This window comes from Lissotriton helveticus, chromosome 3_1, assembly GCF_964261635.1.
Source record: "Lissotriton helveticus chromosome 3_1, aLisHel1.1, whole genome shotgun sequence".
NCBI classification, from domain to species: Eukaryota; Metazoa; Chordata; class Amphibia; order Caudata; family Salamandridae; genus Lissotriton; species Lissotriton helveticus.
This window is the reverse complement of record NC_136061.1, coordinates 717,055,206-717,073,686: the sequence shown is the minus strand read 5'-3', so window position 1 is coordinate 717,073,686 and position 18,481 is coordinate 717,055,206. Positions and strand designations below refer to the sequence as shown.

General features: G+C 44.6%; 1 protein-coding gene across 2 annotated transcripts in view; it reads left to right on the top strand.

Moving 5' to 3' along the window:
- CSTF3 (cleavage stimulation factor subunit 3) overlaps window positions 1-18,481 on the top strand; it is a 601,400-nt gene that overhangs the window by 266,612 nt on the left and 316,307 nt on the right. For both annotated transcript variants that reach the window (XM_078680868.1, XM_078680867.1), the window contains one exon: window positions 14,087-14,184. In XM_078680868.1, coding sequence (XP_078536994.1) covers window positions 14,087-14,184 — 98 coding nt within the window. The remainder of the gene's footprint in view (window positions 1-14,086; window positions 14,185-18,481) is intronic.

Sequence of the window (18,481 nt, the reverse complement as noted above, 5' to 3'; positions counted from 1 at the left end):
AAATATTTTATATAGCGCTGGCTAGACCCGGAGGTATCAGAGCGCTTTACATGAGCATCAGAGCTTTGGAAGAACAATAAGCACAATAACTTGGAGCAATGAGCCAATACGCATTAACAAATAGAAGGAAGATCGGAGGAAATAGACTAAACTGCTGGCGGAGCAGTAAAAGAAAGAGGACGTATCCCAGCAGCCCGTGCCGGTCAGGTTGCCTGACGCTGCCTATTGGTTCACCTCTATTGTTGACCTTTCCCAAGGTTCCATGGGAAAGATAGTTTTTTGTATTAACGTTGAATTCTGCTGGTTGTGGAAAATAAAGACAGCAGAGCATATTCCTCGCCTCCGGTCCTGCCATAGAATTAAATATACACTTGATATGTCAAATGAGGAGACTGCAGTATCGATTGTTAATGTCTCCATGGAATGAGCACCTCCAGGTAATAGCCTTATCTAGAATGGAGACTCCTAGTTCCACATAGAGCACAGTGTACCCTGCACACTTAACATATGGACACAAACCTCTCCATTCTATAAATCTGCATTCTGAAGTTAAAAGTACAGCACCATGTAGAGTGAGTGTGGCCAGTCTTGAACTGAAGAGCTGATCCGTCTAGATGTATATGATCTGCTTTATATGCATGTTATAACCGAAGTTTACAAAATCTATGTTTCCCAGTTCTTTTAAAACTGTAAGAATCCTATAGAGAATCAAACAAAAAACTGGTCTTAGATACCCTGAGTTCAAATACCATGTCTAATTAACTGTTCAACAGTCCCAAACGTGTCTTCAAGTTCCTGGAGCAAACTAACAGGCCAAAGACAAGTCTGAATCACATAATAGTAGTCTCACCATTTGAACTGGGTTAAATAAAACCTATATAATGTTACTGGACAAACCACATAGTCTGTGATTGGCTGTTCCATACAGTCTTTTCCCATAAAGGCTTTTTAATCTCAGTCTCTGGTCGTAGCCACATTTAACATATTTCCCCCTCTTACAGAATTAATTTGCAATAGCAGATATCCGTAGTATGACATCTCCAGCAGCCAACCTTGTATAAGAGTGGATCTTCTGCTATTTTACCTGGTATCGTGTCTGAGAAAGAACTAGTCCTCTATTGTTTTCTGGACCACTCGAATGGCTATCTGTAGAAATGACCCAACTTAAGGTCTCTTCTTATAAGGTGTTTGAATGCTCCTTCCTGTATTGTTTTTAAAGACAACTATCTTCCCATTAAGAAATGTGGAAGGTTCCCTTGGGCTACGTGTGACAACCTTTGTGTCTGTAATAACATAACATTCTTATAGTAACTTATTTCCATTCTCTCAAAGTTTGTGTATCCAACTGGGATGTCTAAACTAGATAACTCGACTGTTATGAATTTCTAGATCTTCTTTTACATTGCCTAATAGACCATGTAGTATATTGCTTATGAAAACTGTATTCATTAACCATACATTAGTTTGACAGACCTGTTTATATATATTTTAATACTAGTGCCTCTGCCGATCAGCTAATTACATGCACATTTTATGAACTATTGGTCCACCTACAAAGATCAAATCCCTACATTAAACCACTTTAATTGGGATCTGCGCATGAGCTACTGTATTTTGTATACAACGTTTATACTTTACAAAAATGTTCATTTCTTTTGTTTGTATAACAGCAAAACAAGAACATCGCTCCCACAGAATTGATCCCCACATCAATCGCAGTCTTGCAACATGTCTCAATGCTTTCCAAACATAGTTCTTCTTTCTTCAATCTATGCCTTTAAACCATTAAATTAAAATGATCTGTTTCTACTGTGTAATCATCATTGGTGTCTTCTGTATAAATCTTTGCATAAATTATTTATACTCTTTCAATTTGCGTTTGGAGGTACTGGCTTCATGCTCTAGCTGTTGGATGATAGAGTGTAATATTTACTTCAGGCTCTCAACTAAAGAATTTGAGTTTTCTAACTTTTTCGGCAAAAACAATGTTATTTAATTTGTCTTTTCCAGTTTTTTTCCCTCTATTTATTTGATCTTTTGTAGGATTTAAGTGTCTTTTAAGTTGCAACATGTCTGCAATTTTGTTTGGATTCAACAAATCTTCCATAGATACGTTTGTTGCATGTTTACCTGTTCCTTTGTTTTTTTTATTTAAGTAGAAATTGATACGGCATTCCTTTCAGCTCCTTTAGCTTATTAAAGCTTCATAGCTGCTGGGGCAGAACTCTTGCCTAATACCGGTTTGCTAAAAACTACAGTGCCGTGCTTCCCTAATTCAGTTTACTGTTCAGTTATGGATGTTAATTTGGTCATACTCCTTGCATGCACAAATATTGACAATTCGGTACTGTTCAGAATGTGTCTATGCCAATGAAAAGTAATAGAATTCTTAACCCAAACTTGAATGCCCACTTTGCCCTGGCGGTCCTCCACTATTGACTGAATTTTTTCCCTGTAGGCACATTTATATAAGATAATAATGCTGTTTCTATGTGCTATAAAAGCATTTGTTTTAATTATTTTTAAACTTGTAACATCTTGTGTCGGTGTCTGGAGACCAGCAATCCAATTGACCAACTTGGTTTAGATTAATCATTTTGTAACTTTTACAACCAAAATGTATGGCAAATGAGAAGCGATAAAGCCATTACTTTACTTTCAATCTACTAATGATAACTATTAGCAGACCAATGTATGCTGAAAATAGGAGTGTATCACAGCTGCAAATGAAGTTTAATTGTATGTTTTTCATTTAATTAGAATACATTTTGTTGAATACGTTTGTGCTGTATCGTCAAGTTTCATGAAGACAAATTGTCAAAATTTATACTAAACATTAAGTCATGAGAAAACGAGAGGTGGAATCACTGAGTAAAGGGTTGAAAAGTACGAGTCCAAAATAACTCTTAAAGTTATTAGCCACCATGTTAAAAATTGTATTATATTTGTCTTCGGAGTTGCAGGGTTTGAACTGATTCACGGTCACGGCCGGTAGTAGGTGTAACTGCAGGGCGGTGACGTGGGGAGGGACAGGGGCAGGGTGGGGGGTCGTAATGTATGGCTTACGGACTTTAAAAGGTAAGTAAACATATAAATAAATAAAACTAATTTTGTTACGCGCCCTGCATCGCATTTGCCTGTTAAAGTCCGGAATCCATACATTACTACCCCCACCCTGCCCCTCCCCTCCCCACGTCACCGCCCTGCAGTTACACCTACTATCGGCCGTGGCTGCTGATTCACTAAGCATTACCTATCTCCTAAATGTGTTTTACTTCCTGAATGGAACCAATAAGTTGAGTTAGAGGTTTTTTCTTTATTAATATTTTTTTTTAATTAAATATCCAACTGTTTCAACAATTGGATGTTAATGTTATGTTAATGTTATTAGGGACTTGTAAAGTGCACGGCTACACAATAGTGTCCCGTTGCTACGAATGCTGGGTGGGGGCTACGGATGCTGGGTGGGGGCTAACGAAGCACTAGATTTACTAGTATCGCACCTTTGTTGGAATAACCAGGTTTTCAATGATTTCCTAAATGCGAGAAAGTCCTGCATCTGTTTAAGATCTAGGGGGAGGCTGTTCCAAAGCTTTGCAGCTTGTGCCTGGTACGAGCGAACTCCAATTCAAGCATTACATGATTTGGGAATGCAGGCTAAGTGGAGTGCCGCCTACCTCAGAGCATGACGTAGGTAGTAGAATTGGGCTCTCTTCCTAAGGCATGGGGCCCCCAACCCATGAAGAGATTTAAAGGTCAGGACCATGGACATGAATATAATTCGCTTGCGGATCGGTAGCCAGTGCATGGCTTTCAGGTGAATGGACATCCATATTCTGGGCCTGAGCATACGAATTGCCCTGACCGCTGCATGCTGGACTACTTGTAAACGTGTCAGCAGGTATTCAGGGATTCCCAAATAACGGCTGTTAACGTAGTCCAGCTTGGAAAGAACCAGCACCTGGACCACAGTCTTTCTATGTTTTACCGTCAGGAGGGGCAGGAATTGCCTAAGCATTTTAAGCACGCCAAAGCATGAGCCTGCTACCGCTTGTACTTGGGAATCCATGGATAAATTATCATCCATCCTCACACCTAAATTCTTGACAGTCTTATCCGAAGTTCTGGGGGGGTGGAGACATGTCTTGGGGCCACCAGTTCCGCCACACGTTATCTAAAGGGAGGCCAAAGAGGATATTTCCGACTTGTCGGGATTACACTTCAGTTGGTGGAATTGCAACCAAGAGGCAGGCCTTTATTGCGTCTCCTCTGAAGTTTGACTTACTGTTGCAAGTAAAGAGCAGTTGCGTATCGTCCGCATACGATACGATTTTCGCTCCATAGGCTTTGGCCAGATATGCGAAGGGGGCCAAATTAAGGTTAAAAAGTGTGGGACTGAGGATTGAGCCCTGCGGAACCCCGTCCTTTAGGGAGGAGATGGGCGTTGCAAAAGGGGGAGACCAAACCGTTTGCTGGCGATTATCCAGAAACGAGGCAAACCAATGAAGTAGGTTCCCCGGTAGCCACACTCCTGGAGTCTCCGTAGGAGCTGATCATGGGGCACGGTATCGAAGGCCGCTGATAGGTCTAGAAGAATCAGCAGGGCCTTCCGTCCCTGGTCCAAGGTTTCCTTGATGGCCTTTGAGACCTCCAGAAGTGTGGTTTGGGTGCTAAAATTGGATCTGAAACCGGACGTGACGTGGATGTGTCCCCTGCCCTTTTTGACAAGCATTTACAATGCCAAGTTTGAGCTAGTGACATTGCAAATGACAATGCCTTTTATTTATGTTTTAAAAACAAACAAAAAAAGGCATTGTCATTTGCAATGTCACTAGCTCAAACTTGCATAAATGCGAGTGTTAGATAGACAGACAGACTGAGTGTTAGACAGACAGACAGACCGAGATAGCGAGAGATAGATGGATAAATAGATACATAAAAAGAGAGATAGACAGACTGGAAGAGAAATAGAGGAAAGATAGGTAGATGGATAGATCAAGAGACATCTATGCGGATGTCGAAACTTTATGAAGAAGTCTCTCTGATTTTCTTTACTGGATTGCCAGAATTCAGGCAAATTATTATCCCCACCTCTTTCAACAACGACCCCCACACACACACACACTTTTGAGCAAATGTGCCAGGGAACAGAGGGCAGTGTATGAGCAGGGAGGGCAGTGTTCGTGTGTAGAGAGGGTAGTGTGTTTGCAATGGGGCAGCATCTGAGATTTGTTGGAAAAATGAACAACATTCTGTAATTGTAAAAGGATAACATGGCTTACATGTAGTAGCCCCTTCCAATTGTAATTCATTACAATTTATAATTAGAATTGTGACATGAGATGCCGCCCCATCAATAATTTTGTGAACCTGGTTTCAATCTCCAGTGTAGGGAAGCATGATCAGCCATTTGCGAACGATGTCGGAAACAAATAAGAGGTAGAGACTAGAAATGGACTGCCTGTGGAGAAACTGAGGTAATGCTTGACAGGCAGCTGGCTCAAACGTGGGCGTGTGCTGGGGGGAAGTAGTCGCATGTCAGGCCTTCCTGACATGTGAGTGGATCTTCAACTTTCCCGCCAGCCAACTAAATAAAAATTAAGGCATTCGCTCCATTTCTTTTATACTATTCTCCTTCCGGATAAGACTTTCAACTAAAAAGAAGCAACAATATAACCAAGTGATCTAATTATGTGTGAGAACAACTCTATTTGCCTAGCGCCTGCTACCGAAGTGTTGACCGCTCCGAGCTCTATAATTAGCAGGTGGACTGTTATTAGAAATAGTTGCATGTTTTCATTTTATCGACCTCGAGAGATGAAAAGCGGAGTCTCCCCCACTAATATTTTAACACATGACTTGCAGATCTCACCAGATGCCAGCAGCTAGTGCTGACTGAGCCAATGCACGCTTCGGATTCTAGTAATGTTTCAATAAATGAGTGTGTGAAAATCTCTCTAGAACATGTCCGATAATTAGGATGAATAGATTGAAGTTAAACGTATTTGTTGCTCTTTCAAGGGTGGGCTTGCACAAGAAAACAAATCTCATTAAGCACAATATTTTTCTGAAAATAACGTGCCAAGAACAGATGCACGCAAATGAAAAACAGAACGATGGCTTGTTATTTAGTGATTACTACTGCATAAATTTTCCCTACGTCTAAATACATTTTAATGATAAATCCTGTTTTTAGTGCACTTCACAAAAAATAAACTGGCCAGTTTTTTAATCTGAAAGTCCTGCCTATATCACGCGCTGCCATAATTAATCGTTGTCAGCGCTGCGGTATGGCGTCTGGCAAGCTAACTAGCACCTTCGGCCAGAGGTGACAAGGCCCTCGGGTCCGGCCTTTCTCTTGACAGGGAGACTGCGGACTCCCCGACCCTCCCTCTGCAAGTTTCTCAACGCCAGGGACGCGTGTTACTCGTGACAGTGCTCCGTTGTTAATGAGCACAGCCAGCAGCCACTCTCAGCCTCCATAGCCTCAGTGAAAACCGACACCCCCGTCTCTGAAACACTGCAGTGGGTGACACTGCATCCACCGTTCTGCAAGCACACGAGCTTCCCTAATCGTCAGCTGCTCTAGCTCGCACACGTCTTCCATGGCACAGCATCTCATTCTCGCACCCATCTCTCTGCATAGCATCAATTACATCTCTGCATCACACACACTTACCTCTCTGAACAGCATGAAACTCCCAATCACACCTCTGCAGAACCTTACTTACACACATATACATTCACACTTCTGCACATTACTACAGTCACGTGTGTTACACACACACTCACACATCTTTACGAAGCATTTCACAGCGCATGCTGCCACATATGGCAGCTATTATAAACACAAACACATAAAAGTCGCACACAGCATTCCAACAGTCCTCCTGAACCCTCTCCACACAGAATAATTGAAACACACCTCTAGGCACGGCATTTCACAAACACACACCTCTCGTATTCATTTGCTCCCCTACCACCCCAGCACAGGTAAACACAACCAGAGTGCCTTTAAAATGGAAGTTGTGAGAAAGTGCCATCTTTCTTGCATGGTATGCCCCCACTTTCTGCTGAATTGCTGATGTACTTTGACTGAGTGTGCCCTGGGTTCCTGCCAATCAGGTACCCAGGGCCTGTGTTCCTTCCCTAAAACTGCATTGAAGCCTAAACCCAATTGGCATCTCTGGCCACATGTCAGCCCCTGGTAAATGGCACCCTAGGTACCCAGGACACAGTGACCAGAGAAGGCCCCTAAGGGCTGTAGCATTTATTGTGCCACGCTTAGAGGCCCTGTACCCGAAAACACACACACACTGCCTTTGCAGGCTGAGTGCCTTGGTGCAGAACAAAACATCCCTGTGTGCCATGCCCACAACACACTGCCCTGGCATACCTCAGCCACCCCTCTAGCTGGGTGCCCTATGTCAGTGGTGTGGGTACAAGGGCATGAGCCCTGTACCCCTACAGTACCAAGGTCCATTCCTGGACACTGCAAGTGCAATGCTGCCATTAAGAGTATATGGTGCTGGGAGGTCGTCATCACGAACTCCACAGCACCATGATGGCTGCACTGAAGAGTGAGAAGTTTGGTATCAAACTTCTCAGCACATTAAATTCACACTGATGCCAGTGTGGGATTTAATGTAAGATGCACTACAGAGGGCAACTTAGAGTTGCCCCCTGAAACTAACCCACAACCAGCGTCCTGACTGAGAGGCTGCCTAGGCTGCCACCCAGCAGACATGTTACTGGACCCCTGGGAATAGAGACACATGCTCTCGTGGGTCAGCAACAAAGCACATCCAGCGGCCACGTGCTAGGACCCCTTCCCCAGGATGGGCAGGGGTAGCTTCAAAGGCATCCCGCCTTTGTGACCTTCTCCAGGCCAACTGCTGTACTCAGCAACTGGTCCCCACCGGTTCTGACCCCCCCTCTGGCGGGAAGACAGGTGGGAAAACCTAAGTGAGGAAAGGGGGTGTGCCAGCCTCTGCCAACCCCACCCCTCAGGTGGGGGAGGAGAGTTGAAGCACACCTCCGGGCTCTCGCCTTCTTGAGGATGGGGAGCCCTACCCAATCAGAGACAGGCTCCTGCCCCCCTCCCACTGGAGAGTGGCAGGATAGTGGGTGTACTCACCCCAGGAAAGGGACCCATTGGTCCCTGACCATCCCATACCTGTAACGCCCCTAAATGTATTTAGGGGCACCTTCAACCTTCCTTCTTCAGAACCCGATTCCAAAACTGAAAAGAAGAACAAGAAGAAAGAAGACTGTTAACAAGAGGACAACATCAACTGACTTGGCCCCAACCCTACAGGCCTGTCGACCCTTGAACCTGCTCCTGCTAAATCCCGGTGTCTCTTGTGGTCAGCAACTTCGAAAACCCAGGAGGATCTGACTGCCTTGCTCATCCAAAGACTGGGACTCCCACGAGTAGTGGTTCTGCTCAAACAGCCCCTGGTGCCAGCCAGGTACCGCAAATCCAGCACACTCTGCACCCGCCGAACCCGGCCGGTGCCTGAGTGAACAAAGAACACGAGGATGTCCCCCCACCGACTGTAACCACGAATCCAGCAACCAAGGACCATCCTCGATGCTCCTGACGACGCCTGCAGCCTCACAACCAGGGACCCTTCGAACCGCGACCAGCAGAGGGTAAGATTTCCCAACACCAAAAGACACCTCGGCGCCCTGCGGCCCCCTGTGTCCTCCTCTGGGGTGTCTACCTAACCTACAGCTTCCCAACTTACCTCTCGAAGTGGTGGTCGCACCTGAAGAATCTTCGTCCCCGAGCTTGCAGCCTTTGTTCGTCTTGTAGCTTTCCCATTGAAATACATTGGGCGCCCGGCGGCCCAAAAGCACCCTGCACCCAGCCGCCCGAGTGCCACTGGAAGTGCAGCATCTGTTCTATTTTACTTCCCCACTTGCCCTGTGTAAGTGACCAGAATCTCAGCTCCCACAGCCGCGTGGCCTGCTAGCAGCCACGAACCAAAGGAACCCTGCCCACCATAGGCTAACCTTGGGCCTACTCACTCTGCACCCGGTTGCCCCTGTGCCGCTGAGGGTGTAACGACTGTACCTACCTGACCCAAAGACCGACAACTTGCTTTTTCTCCATAGGGTAACATTGGCTGGTTTCACTTGGAAATTCTTCTAAGTGTCGAGTTTTGAAACTTTGAAATATTCACTAAAAAGCTTCCGATCAACTGACCCTAAAAAGTAATTACAACTGTTGTGAGAAGTTGGCCTGGTATATGATGTTCACTATTCTAGTGAGCACCTTGCACCAGTCCAAACAACCCTTATGGTGATGGTTGTAAAGTCAACCTTATAGACCAGCTATCCTAGTGGTAGCATGGACAAAGCAGTCTTAGGCTAACACTTCAGAGAGCATGTGAAGCCAATTGTTTTACCAATAATAATCCCTTGAATACCAAATGAAAGGACACCACACAAGGTATATATCAAATATGTATGTATTTATTACTAACACAACCCCTCTGCACTCTTTTGAGGTCAGAGTTCGAGATACAGCACAAGTTACTCAATAAGCATACTATAAGATGCACAAATACAATTCTGCCCTAGGGGCCTCACGAACCATATACTAAAGAAGTGGTATAAGGACCACTTCAGGAAAGGTGAATAGGCTTAGGGCCTAGAGAATCGCTGGGGCTACACAGGACTACCAAAGGATTGGGAGCAGGAGACCCACAGGACGCGTGTGCAGTGTCTAAACACACACGCGGGTTACCATAGAAAGTCAATGGGAACGTAAAAGTCACAAAGTAATAGATTTAGGACACTTCCGGATGGACCACGGGAAAACCCTGTTAAACTAGGACACTTGGATAGGTACTACCCACGGGAGCACCGGAGTACTCGAGTTACCTCACCCAGGGAAGCCGGATGCATAGGTGTGAAGTTGTGTCGGGTTTTGTCGTCGAATCCTATGGAGAGCCGCAAGAAGATGCTGCAGGCTACCAGGAGGAAGATGTCTGGGTTGATCCAAGGGTGGATCGGAGTCGAGAAGAACCTGAAAGCAGAGGGGACAGAGTCTGGGTCACTAGCCAGTGACCGGGAAGGAACCAGGCAATGTCGAGATGCAATCAGGTGAAGATGCGAAGCTTGTCTCTGCAGCCACGTGGATCAGGAGGTGCCGACGACGACCAGGAGCTGGATACGGACTGTCCCACAAAGGATCTTGCTGTTGGTGGTGTCGGCTTCCGGATTGGAGTCAACAAGCCTTGGCAAAGGCAACCCACGCAGAAAGGGAAGATCGGCTTCTTGGTCTGACCAGCAAGGTCTGTGGAGCTTCCTCTTTACAGGAAAGCAGGAGCAAGCACAGAGCAACCAGGCAAGCGGTGTTGTTTCAAGGTGATGTCTTCAGGAGGGCCACTAGCCAGCGGGCTAGTAACCACGAAGACGCGTCGAGGAGAAATGCAGGCACAGGCCCCACGCGGCACTCGTGGAGTGTGGAGGGCTGAGCTTCGGTGCACTTACTGCTCGGGTTTGGGGCTTCTCAAACCCCAATGCACAACTTCGAGGACACCTCAGAAGCTGCACAGTTAGCAAAAAGCAGGTCTTGCAGGAGATCCGGTCCCACGTCTCTCGTGTCCGCCACGGGTCTCCGCTCTGCTGTGGATGTGGGTCGGAGTCAGAGTCAGAGAAGTCTGGAAGTCCAGAGACTGCGTCGCTAGGTCGTCTGGATCCGGCTGGAGCGTCGACGAAGCAAACCGGCAAGTTACTGGTGGTGCCTGTTTGCACAGGGTGGTCACTCCTTGACCACAAGGGAGATTCTTAAGTCTTCTAGTTGCAGTAGAATGTCGAAGGTCCAGAGTTTCGTTTCAGTTCAGGATAATCCAAAGTCTCTAGACTCAGCTCCTACCTATATACTGATTTGAGGGGCTGTATTACCTGCTAGGTCCCTCCTATGGGTGGGACCAGCGAAGGCTGTGGTTACACCCCTTTCCCTTTGTCCAGTTTCGCGCCAGAGCTGGGGCGGGAGTGCCCCACCAACTGGTTTGAACCGGGCTATGCATGGCGCACCTTGGGTGCCCCAGGCAGTGTCATTTCATTCAACCCACCCTGCCCCAATACACAAGAGCCTGTCTGGGGAGGTGCTCGCAACTCCCAAGGCAGGAAACCTATTGTCCAGGCCTCCCCTGACGGAGTTTCGTCCAGCAGCAGGAGGACAGACTTGTGTCTGTGGCAGCAGCATCCATTTTGTGATGCTGAGGCTCTGTTTAACTTTAACAGGGCAAAGCTACAATGACATGTCTTCTCCCTCTAGAAAGGTGGAATGCTACCCCCGCCGCCAGAACTGGCAGCGGGGGTAGTAGTCCAAAGCATATGACCCCTTACACGACATGTTTTGATAAAGCCAAACCAAAGTTAGCAATAACTGCGAGGATTATAATGCACTTAAGAGTATATGGTATGGCTATATCATAGAACAGCTATAAGGACATGGTTTCAAAAGCTGCAGACAGGCTCAGCTCATGCTAGAGCACCATCTCACATAAAACCAAGCACTCTGCCTCCAGGATTGTTAAGTCCTGCCATAGGAGTGACTTATAGGTATATATGTGTCTATATATAAGGGTAGGTATAGGAATACTATACCTAAGCATGGGGTGATTACACGACCCTGCCCCGGCTGACTGATCAGCCATTTGTGTCAATTTGGATGGCCAGCCAGGGGTGGCATAATACATGCTGCAGCCCCTGGTAGGCCTTGGATGCACCTATGCCATGGGTACCTATGGTACACTATACAGGGGCTCACAACGTGACCCAATATCCAATTAGGTATGTACCTAAAGTACATGGAGTCCATTTTACAGAGCGAGCAGATAGCCTAGGGCCCTGAATAGCAGGATCCCAGGCCAACTAAGTCAAAAACCAGCAAAACACTAGGCAAAAAGTTGGGGTAACCATATAGTCAGATATCCACCTTCCTACAGCTGTGATTTTCCGATAACTCAATTTCCTCTTATAGGATAACATTGCCTGGTTTTTGCCAGAGATTCTTCTAAGTGTCGATTTTCAAAACATACAAATATTCCTTAAAAATTGCCTGTGTAACAAAAACGATTTCTTTTACAAGAAATGCACCAGGGCTGAATCCAGGATCCAGCCCTGAGTAAGAAAAACATTCACAAAGTTATTTTATTACATTTACTGAAAACTTCACATTGAGATCAATGTTATAATTGTGTTTAACTTGTGTTGCATATTGCAACAACTGTATCGATTGCATTTAAAAGTCTGCTGCCATTTGAAAGTATTCAACTGTAGCATCTCATTCTGAGGAAGTATTTTTATAGCTACTTGTGGTTCTAAAATAAAACATATTTTTATATACAAAACAATTGGCCTAGAGTTCAGTTCTTGAGTGTATGAGACCATTTGCTCCCTGAGTGTGTACAACAAATGCTTTACATTGTCCTCTGATACTGCCTTACTGCTCGACCAAGCTACTACTTTAGAGAGTAAGGTTATATTTAACTTTAGCCTCTGCCAAACCTCTCGGGACTGTGGACTCTGTGCACACTATACCTTACTTTGGTGCAGTATATACAGAGCCACTTTCTTACAGAAGTCATTTGGCGTCTGTGACTTTAGATAACGGTTTGGTTTTATGCAGCATTCCACACTGCCCAATGATACTGTTCCTGTGATCCGAAAGGGACTCTGGCCAGAACACACATCATACATGCAAGCAATAAATACCAGCCTATGTTTATACACAGAAGTAACAGAGACATCCATCAGTGCACATCACAATCAACAATAGCGGTGCCATTCCAGAGACCGTATGAGTACAATCCTTGTAGCATTCGCCCGAGTAGGGAAGCAATTCGGCGCGTTACTGCTGACGCCGGGCAGGGTCCCCGGGAGCTTCCGAAATGATCTGGAGCCGACTGGGGGAGGGAGATAAAGTGAAAGCGTGCCATGCGCCCACTATGTTAAAACGCCAACCCTATGCGGGGACAGGCGATGTGCATCCGTACGGAGTGCACATCTCCTGTCCGTACGCGTGCACATGTTCTGTCCCCCTTCGGCCAAGAAACCCACGACAATAGATCTCGCCAAGATGTGCAGTGCATGCGCTGCGTCGCTAGGCCAGACCTAAATATTACTGTGTAGTGGTTAACCTGGCCCGTTTTATTTGAGGAAGATTACAAGGTTTCTTTTATATAGAAAACACATCAGTAAACTTCATGATTATACCAGGCCATTACTTCGACATGCTTGTCTCTTTTTATGTCTAGCTATTTAGCTAATGGATTTAATGGCAGTTCCAGTTTCAGCATTGGATAGAAGGTAGAGCAGTGCAATGCAGGTCATTAAGGGAAAGTTCCAAGCACTGACTTCATTTATGTTAATTTAGGGTCCTTGAAGTTATAGTTCTGTTTCAGTAACCCAGTTTCAAGTCTGTTTGGTTCCCTCTAATTTGTTACTTTACAATTAGAAATCATAATCTTCCTGAAACGTTGACCTTCATTTAACATCTTTATAATGGCAAGTGACTTGCTGTATAGTGAGGCCTTTCCACATGTAAAAATAAAGTGAGCAGTGTTATTGTGTTGACTCTGAAGACCGTCTGATAGGTTGGAAGTTTTTTCCAGCAAATAGCAACCCATAACCTTACTTCCATTCCCCTGCAGCACAGGTTTAGCTTTTTTTTCTAACCATTACCTCCATCCCTTTGTTAACAGTGAGTATGATTCTTCTCTTCTACTATTTGTTGCTCTATATCAGGAGGATATTAATGTATGGCTCCTTTCCTTTACGTATCCCTGTCCCCACCTTGTTTAGCATTGTTGACAGTAAAGTTGTGCTTATAACCTTTGAAGTATACTGAAGTCGGTAGTTGGGATACCAGCTATTACACCTGCAGCACTAGAACTGGATTAGTCCGCATAGAATGTGTTACTTGATATAGAATGTCCAATAAGTTGTGAACACCTCCATTTGCAAGGGATCGGGTGAAGGGTTGGTTGAAATGTAATGATCAGAACTGAAAATGTGTTACTCTGTATTATGTGTCCCTAATTATTTTCCCCTACATGATTCCTAGTTGTTTCAGAGATGCCTCATGAAAGTTTTACACATCGACCTATGGAAGTGCTACCTTTCTTATGTAAGAGAAACAAAGGGAAAGCTACCAAGTTACAAGTGAGTATAACATATTCAAAGCTTAGTTTCTCTTTTATGGAAGTATGTCAAAAAGTTATATACTTTACACACTGCCAAGCCTCTCACTGGCCCTTGTACTCATGTTTCAGATATAACTTGCCGGTTCAAACTTTTCTTCTACAATATTTTTTTTCCATATGTCCGCAAAAGAAGCTAGGAATTCAAAGCCAAGTTTTCCCTTAAACCATAATCATTAAATTCTGACTTATAACCAAAAAATGTCTTTCCATCAACCACCCAAAACTGCTCCTCTGAGCACTATACTGTGCAATCTTAGCCACTTGAAGGTGCATTCCCTCTTACAGGATAGTCACATTATTTATTGATACTTGCATGACCTAGCTCCACATTTCCAATCAACCATCACCAATTCGCAGTTTTACAGTGCGTTAGTGAAGTCAATCCAATCTTAAGCAGTTAATCATTCTTTTCTTAACATTTTATTTTAACACAACGTCTTGGATCCCCTTGACATTCGAATTTGCTCCTCAAACGGCTCTAGGTACCTCTGCCAACCAAGGTATTCCAACAGCTGTGTCCTTTGGGCCCCTTTCAATTATTCTGTTGCATTTGACACCTTAAACCATACAATTTGTCTCCATTATACCTCTTTATGTTTGAGTCCAGAGTACAGGCATCCACCCACATCTGCCCCTCCCTACATACGGAGTTCCCAAAGTCTATGTTCTCTCCTGAGTACTTGTTAATGTTTACTTGCTACCCGTGTTGAAAGAGGAACATTTTCAGAGTCCTCAGGATTCAATTTTTATATCATTGCCTGGCATCCCATCTTTGTCAATTAATCTATAACAAATAAAACTTGGATGACATTTCTGAATGAATGCCCGCATCATGAGCCTAAATGCTAGACTGAATTCTTCTCCTTACACTCCTCCGAGAAGGCCTAATCTCTTCTAGTGTTGCCCTAACCTCTTGGTTCTGGACCGCAACATTGTTTAATAAAAAAAACAAAAAAGAAAACGAATAGCCTGAGTGGCATACTCGAGCCTGCCCCCCGTTTCGAGACTCTTATCAACAGTGGTTTCTTATGACAAGTTTACATGGATTCGGTCCCAGAACATAAAACACTCATTTCCATAGAACAGTTATACAGCCCCATATCACCCCCAGCCTTCACTACTGCATTTCGTCCAGGAATCAACAGCACAAACCTTCTCAAAGAATTTCCCGTCCTATAGAATGATGCAGCTTCACTCATGTATAGCCTCGTGGGACCTATATACCTATTTGACAGACAAATAACTGCTGCCTTACGCTGGAGTATGCCACTTCAAAAGTCTGGTGCATATATTCATGACATAATATTTAAGTATGTTTGTGATATCTTTACTTTTTAATGGGCTTAAAGGCAGCTAATCTTCATGCCTGAATTTTGTAGATTTGGCGTCCTTCACATTTTGCCTCCAGGTTTTGAAAAAGTATGTTTTATTTAGTGTGTACCTCTTGGTTTTTAAGATGTTTTCTTTTCCCAGAATTTCTCCTTTAAATAGCTACATTACTGATGCTAACTGCCTCAATATCGCCTTAATAATAGGCTGTCTTTATTTATTCTGGCAAACAGTGGAGCACCAGATGTTAACATGTGAAAACCTACATGAGTACATTTTGGCATTTGCCTGGGACATTGTCTTTAGCAGAGGATGTATTCATTCATTTGAGTAGCTCTTCTACATTGATCTGTGCTCTACCTGGCTGTTGCATGGGTTTGATGTTCTTTACAGTTGACTGGGTCTACCACTTGCCACATTCTCTGTGATTTGTGATGCATCTTTACTTTTTTTTATCAACTTTCAGTTTCCTTGAAATAAAATACGATTGAGGAAATAGGACCTTATTGAGAACTGTTATGCCTGGCCCTTTTTGTAGAGTTATCCCCAAACTTTTAGCCTTCTTCCTCCTATTTGTTCTAACCTGTTTTTGTTGGCTTTAGGACTCTGGACACTTTACCACTGCTAACCAGTGCTACCAGAGAGTATGTTTTCTCTGTCTAAATTGTAATGGTGATTGGTTTATTCACGATTGACATATTTGCTTTACTATAAGCAAGGTCCGATGCACACAACAAGTAAGTGTGATATGAATGATCACCAACAAGTAACAAGGATGGAGTCGCACAGATGTGTTCTTTTTGTGTCGTTTTATTGGAAAACATATATTAGGAACATGAGACCAGCCGACACGTGTTTCGTCAAGAAGGGTGATAACCGGTGACTCTTCAGGGCTGTTCAACGGTCATGAAGGGCGAGGTCGGGGGACCGGTGATATTTCCAACCCGGTCCTGATCGGGTGTTTCACAAAATGTGAACGTACTCAAAGGTACGTGTTATGTGTCCCAAATTGGATAATGTCGGATAACATCCAGAAAGCTGTGCTGGCGGCGAGTAAAGCCGTCTTTGGTTGCCGCGGTTATTTAAAACTGGGGTTCGCAGGAGATACGGGTATCGTTGATAGCGGGTCTCGCCGGGTGCGAGACCCGCTATCAACGATACCCGTATCCTCCTGTGGGTTTAATGTACTGAGAAGTTTGATATCAAACTTGTCAGTCTTCAGTGTAGCCATTGTGGTGCTTTGGAGTTCGTAATGACAACCTCCCAGCACCATATACTCTTAATGGCATCACTGCACTTACAGTGCCCAGGAATGGCCCTGGGCACTGTAGGGGCACAGGGTTCATGCACCTGTGCCCACACCACTGGCATAGGGCACCCAACTATAGTGGTGACTGATGTATGCTGGGGCAATGGGTTTGTGGGCATGGCACACAGGGATGTGTGCCAAGTAGACTCTTTGTTTGGTACTGCACCAAGACACTCAGCCTGCAAAGGCAGTGTGTGTGTGTCAGGGTGCAGGGCCCCTAAGGGTGGCACAATAAGTGCTGCAGCCATTAGGGGTCTTATTTGGTCACAATGCCCTGGGTACCTAGGGTACCATTTACCAGGGACTGACATGTGGCCAGAGATGCCAATTGGGTTTTAGTTTCAACACAGTTGTAGGGAAGGAACACAGGCCCTGGGCACCTGATTAGCAGGAGCCCAGGGCACACTCATTCAAAGCACATCAGCAATTCAGCAAAAAGTGTTTTTGTCCTGTTTTTACATTTGACAGTCTCCAATAACGGTGTATGGTGTGTCCAATACTGGTGCCTTGACGAAGTGGCTTGCCCTGAAGAAATTACCTAAAATTAATGTGGCAAAGAAACATGTTGGCACTGGAAACGGTATGCATGATAAGCAACCGGTTTTAATTTGATAAAATACACTTTTTGAATAATAAAGTTGTTACTAATATAGTGTATTTTTCAATTTTAATTACACATGGTTACATCGTGAGAAGTGACCTGCTCACTTCACTGCACAGAGGTTATTTTCTTTTGGACACCTATTTTCTTTTTTCAGACAACTTGACCACTGATGATGAGAAAAGTGGGCACAACTGGTGAATACCAACCAGTGAACCCGTTGGTGGTGCGCACAGGAGGGGTCATTTTGTCTTTTCACACTTTTTGACACCTTCTTTTTTGACACATTTGGGTCCTTTTCACATTGTGATAAGTTGATGGAAATATTACAAAACATGGTGACTGTCCGTTGTAAAAACGGTTTTAAGTAAAGGCGGAAAACGTTTGCCGATTATCTCATAAAAGGAAAGAGAGGACTATATTGAATTTACAGTTTGTAAATCTTCGCCTCCGTTTAGAAATTGTGTAGCCTGACAATAGGTGCCTTCGAAATCAGGTTTTGTTGTTTTTGATGTGGCCAGAGATGCCAATTGGGTTTTAGTTTCAACACAGTTGTAGGGAAGGAACACAGGCCGTGGGCACCTGATTGGTAGGAGCCCAGTACACACTCAGTCAAAGCACATCAGCAATGCAGCAAAAAGTGGGGGCATACCATGAGAGAAAGATGGCACTTTCTCACACAAATCAAGAAGAATCAATAGGACATCAGATCAAGGTACCAGAGAGCATCGAGAGAGGAAGGGACAACATCGAAGATCGGCGAACAATGCACATGGTGATGGAAAAAGCACTGTTCACGTTCTACCAGAACTGCCATCACAAGTTCTTCCAGAAGGACCAACATCCAGTCTGCAACCTCTGCTTACCACTCACCGAACTGAGGAGTGCAACATGTGTTCGGTATTCACCCCAAAAACTCTTAGGGTGAGGGAGAGGCAGAGGCAGAGAAGAGTCAACTACAACACGTAGGAGGGCCAGAGTGCAGCACCATCGCTATGAGACCTGGGTCCCTCGAGC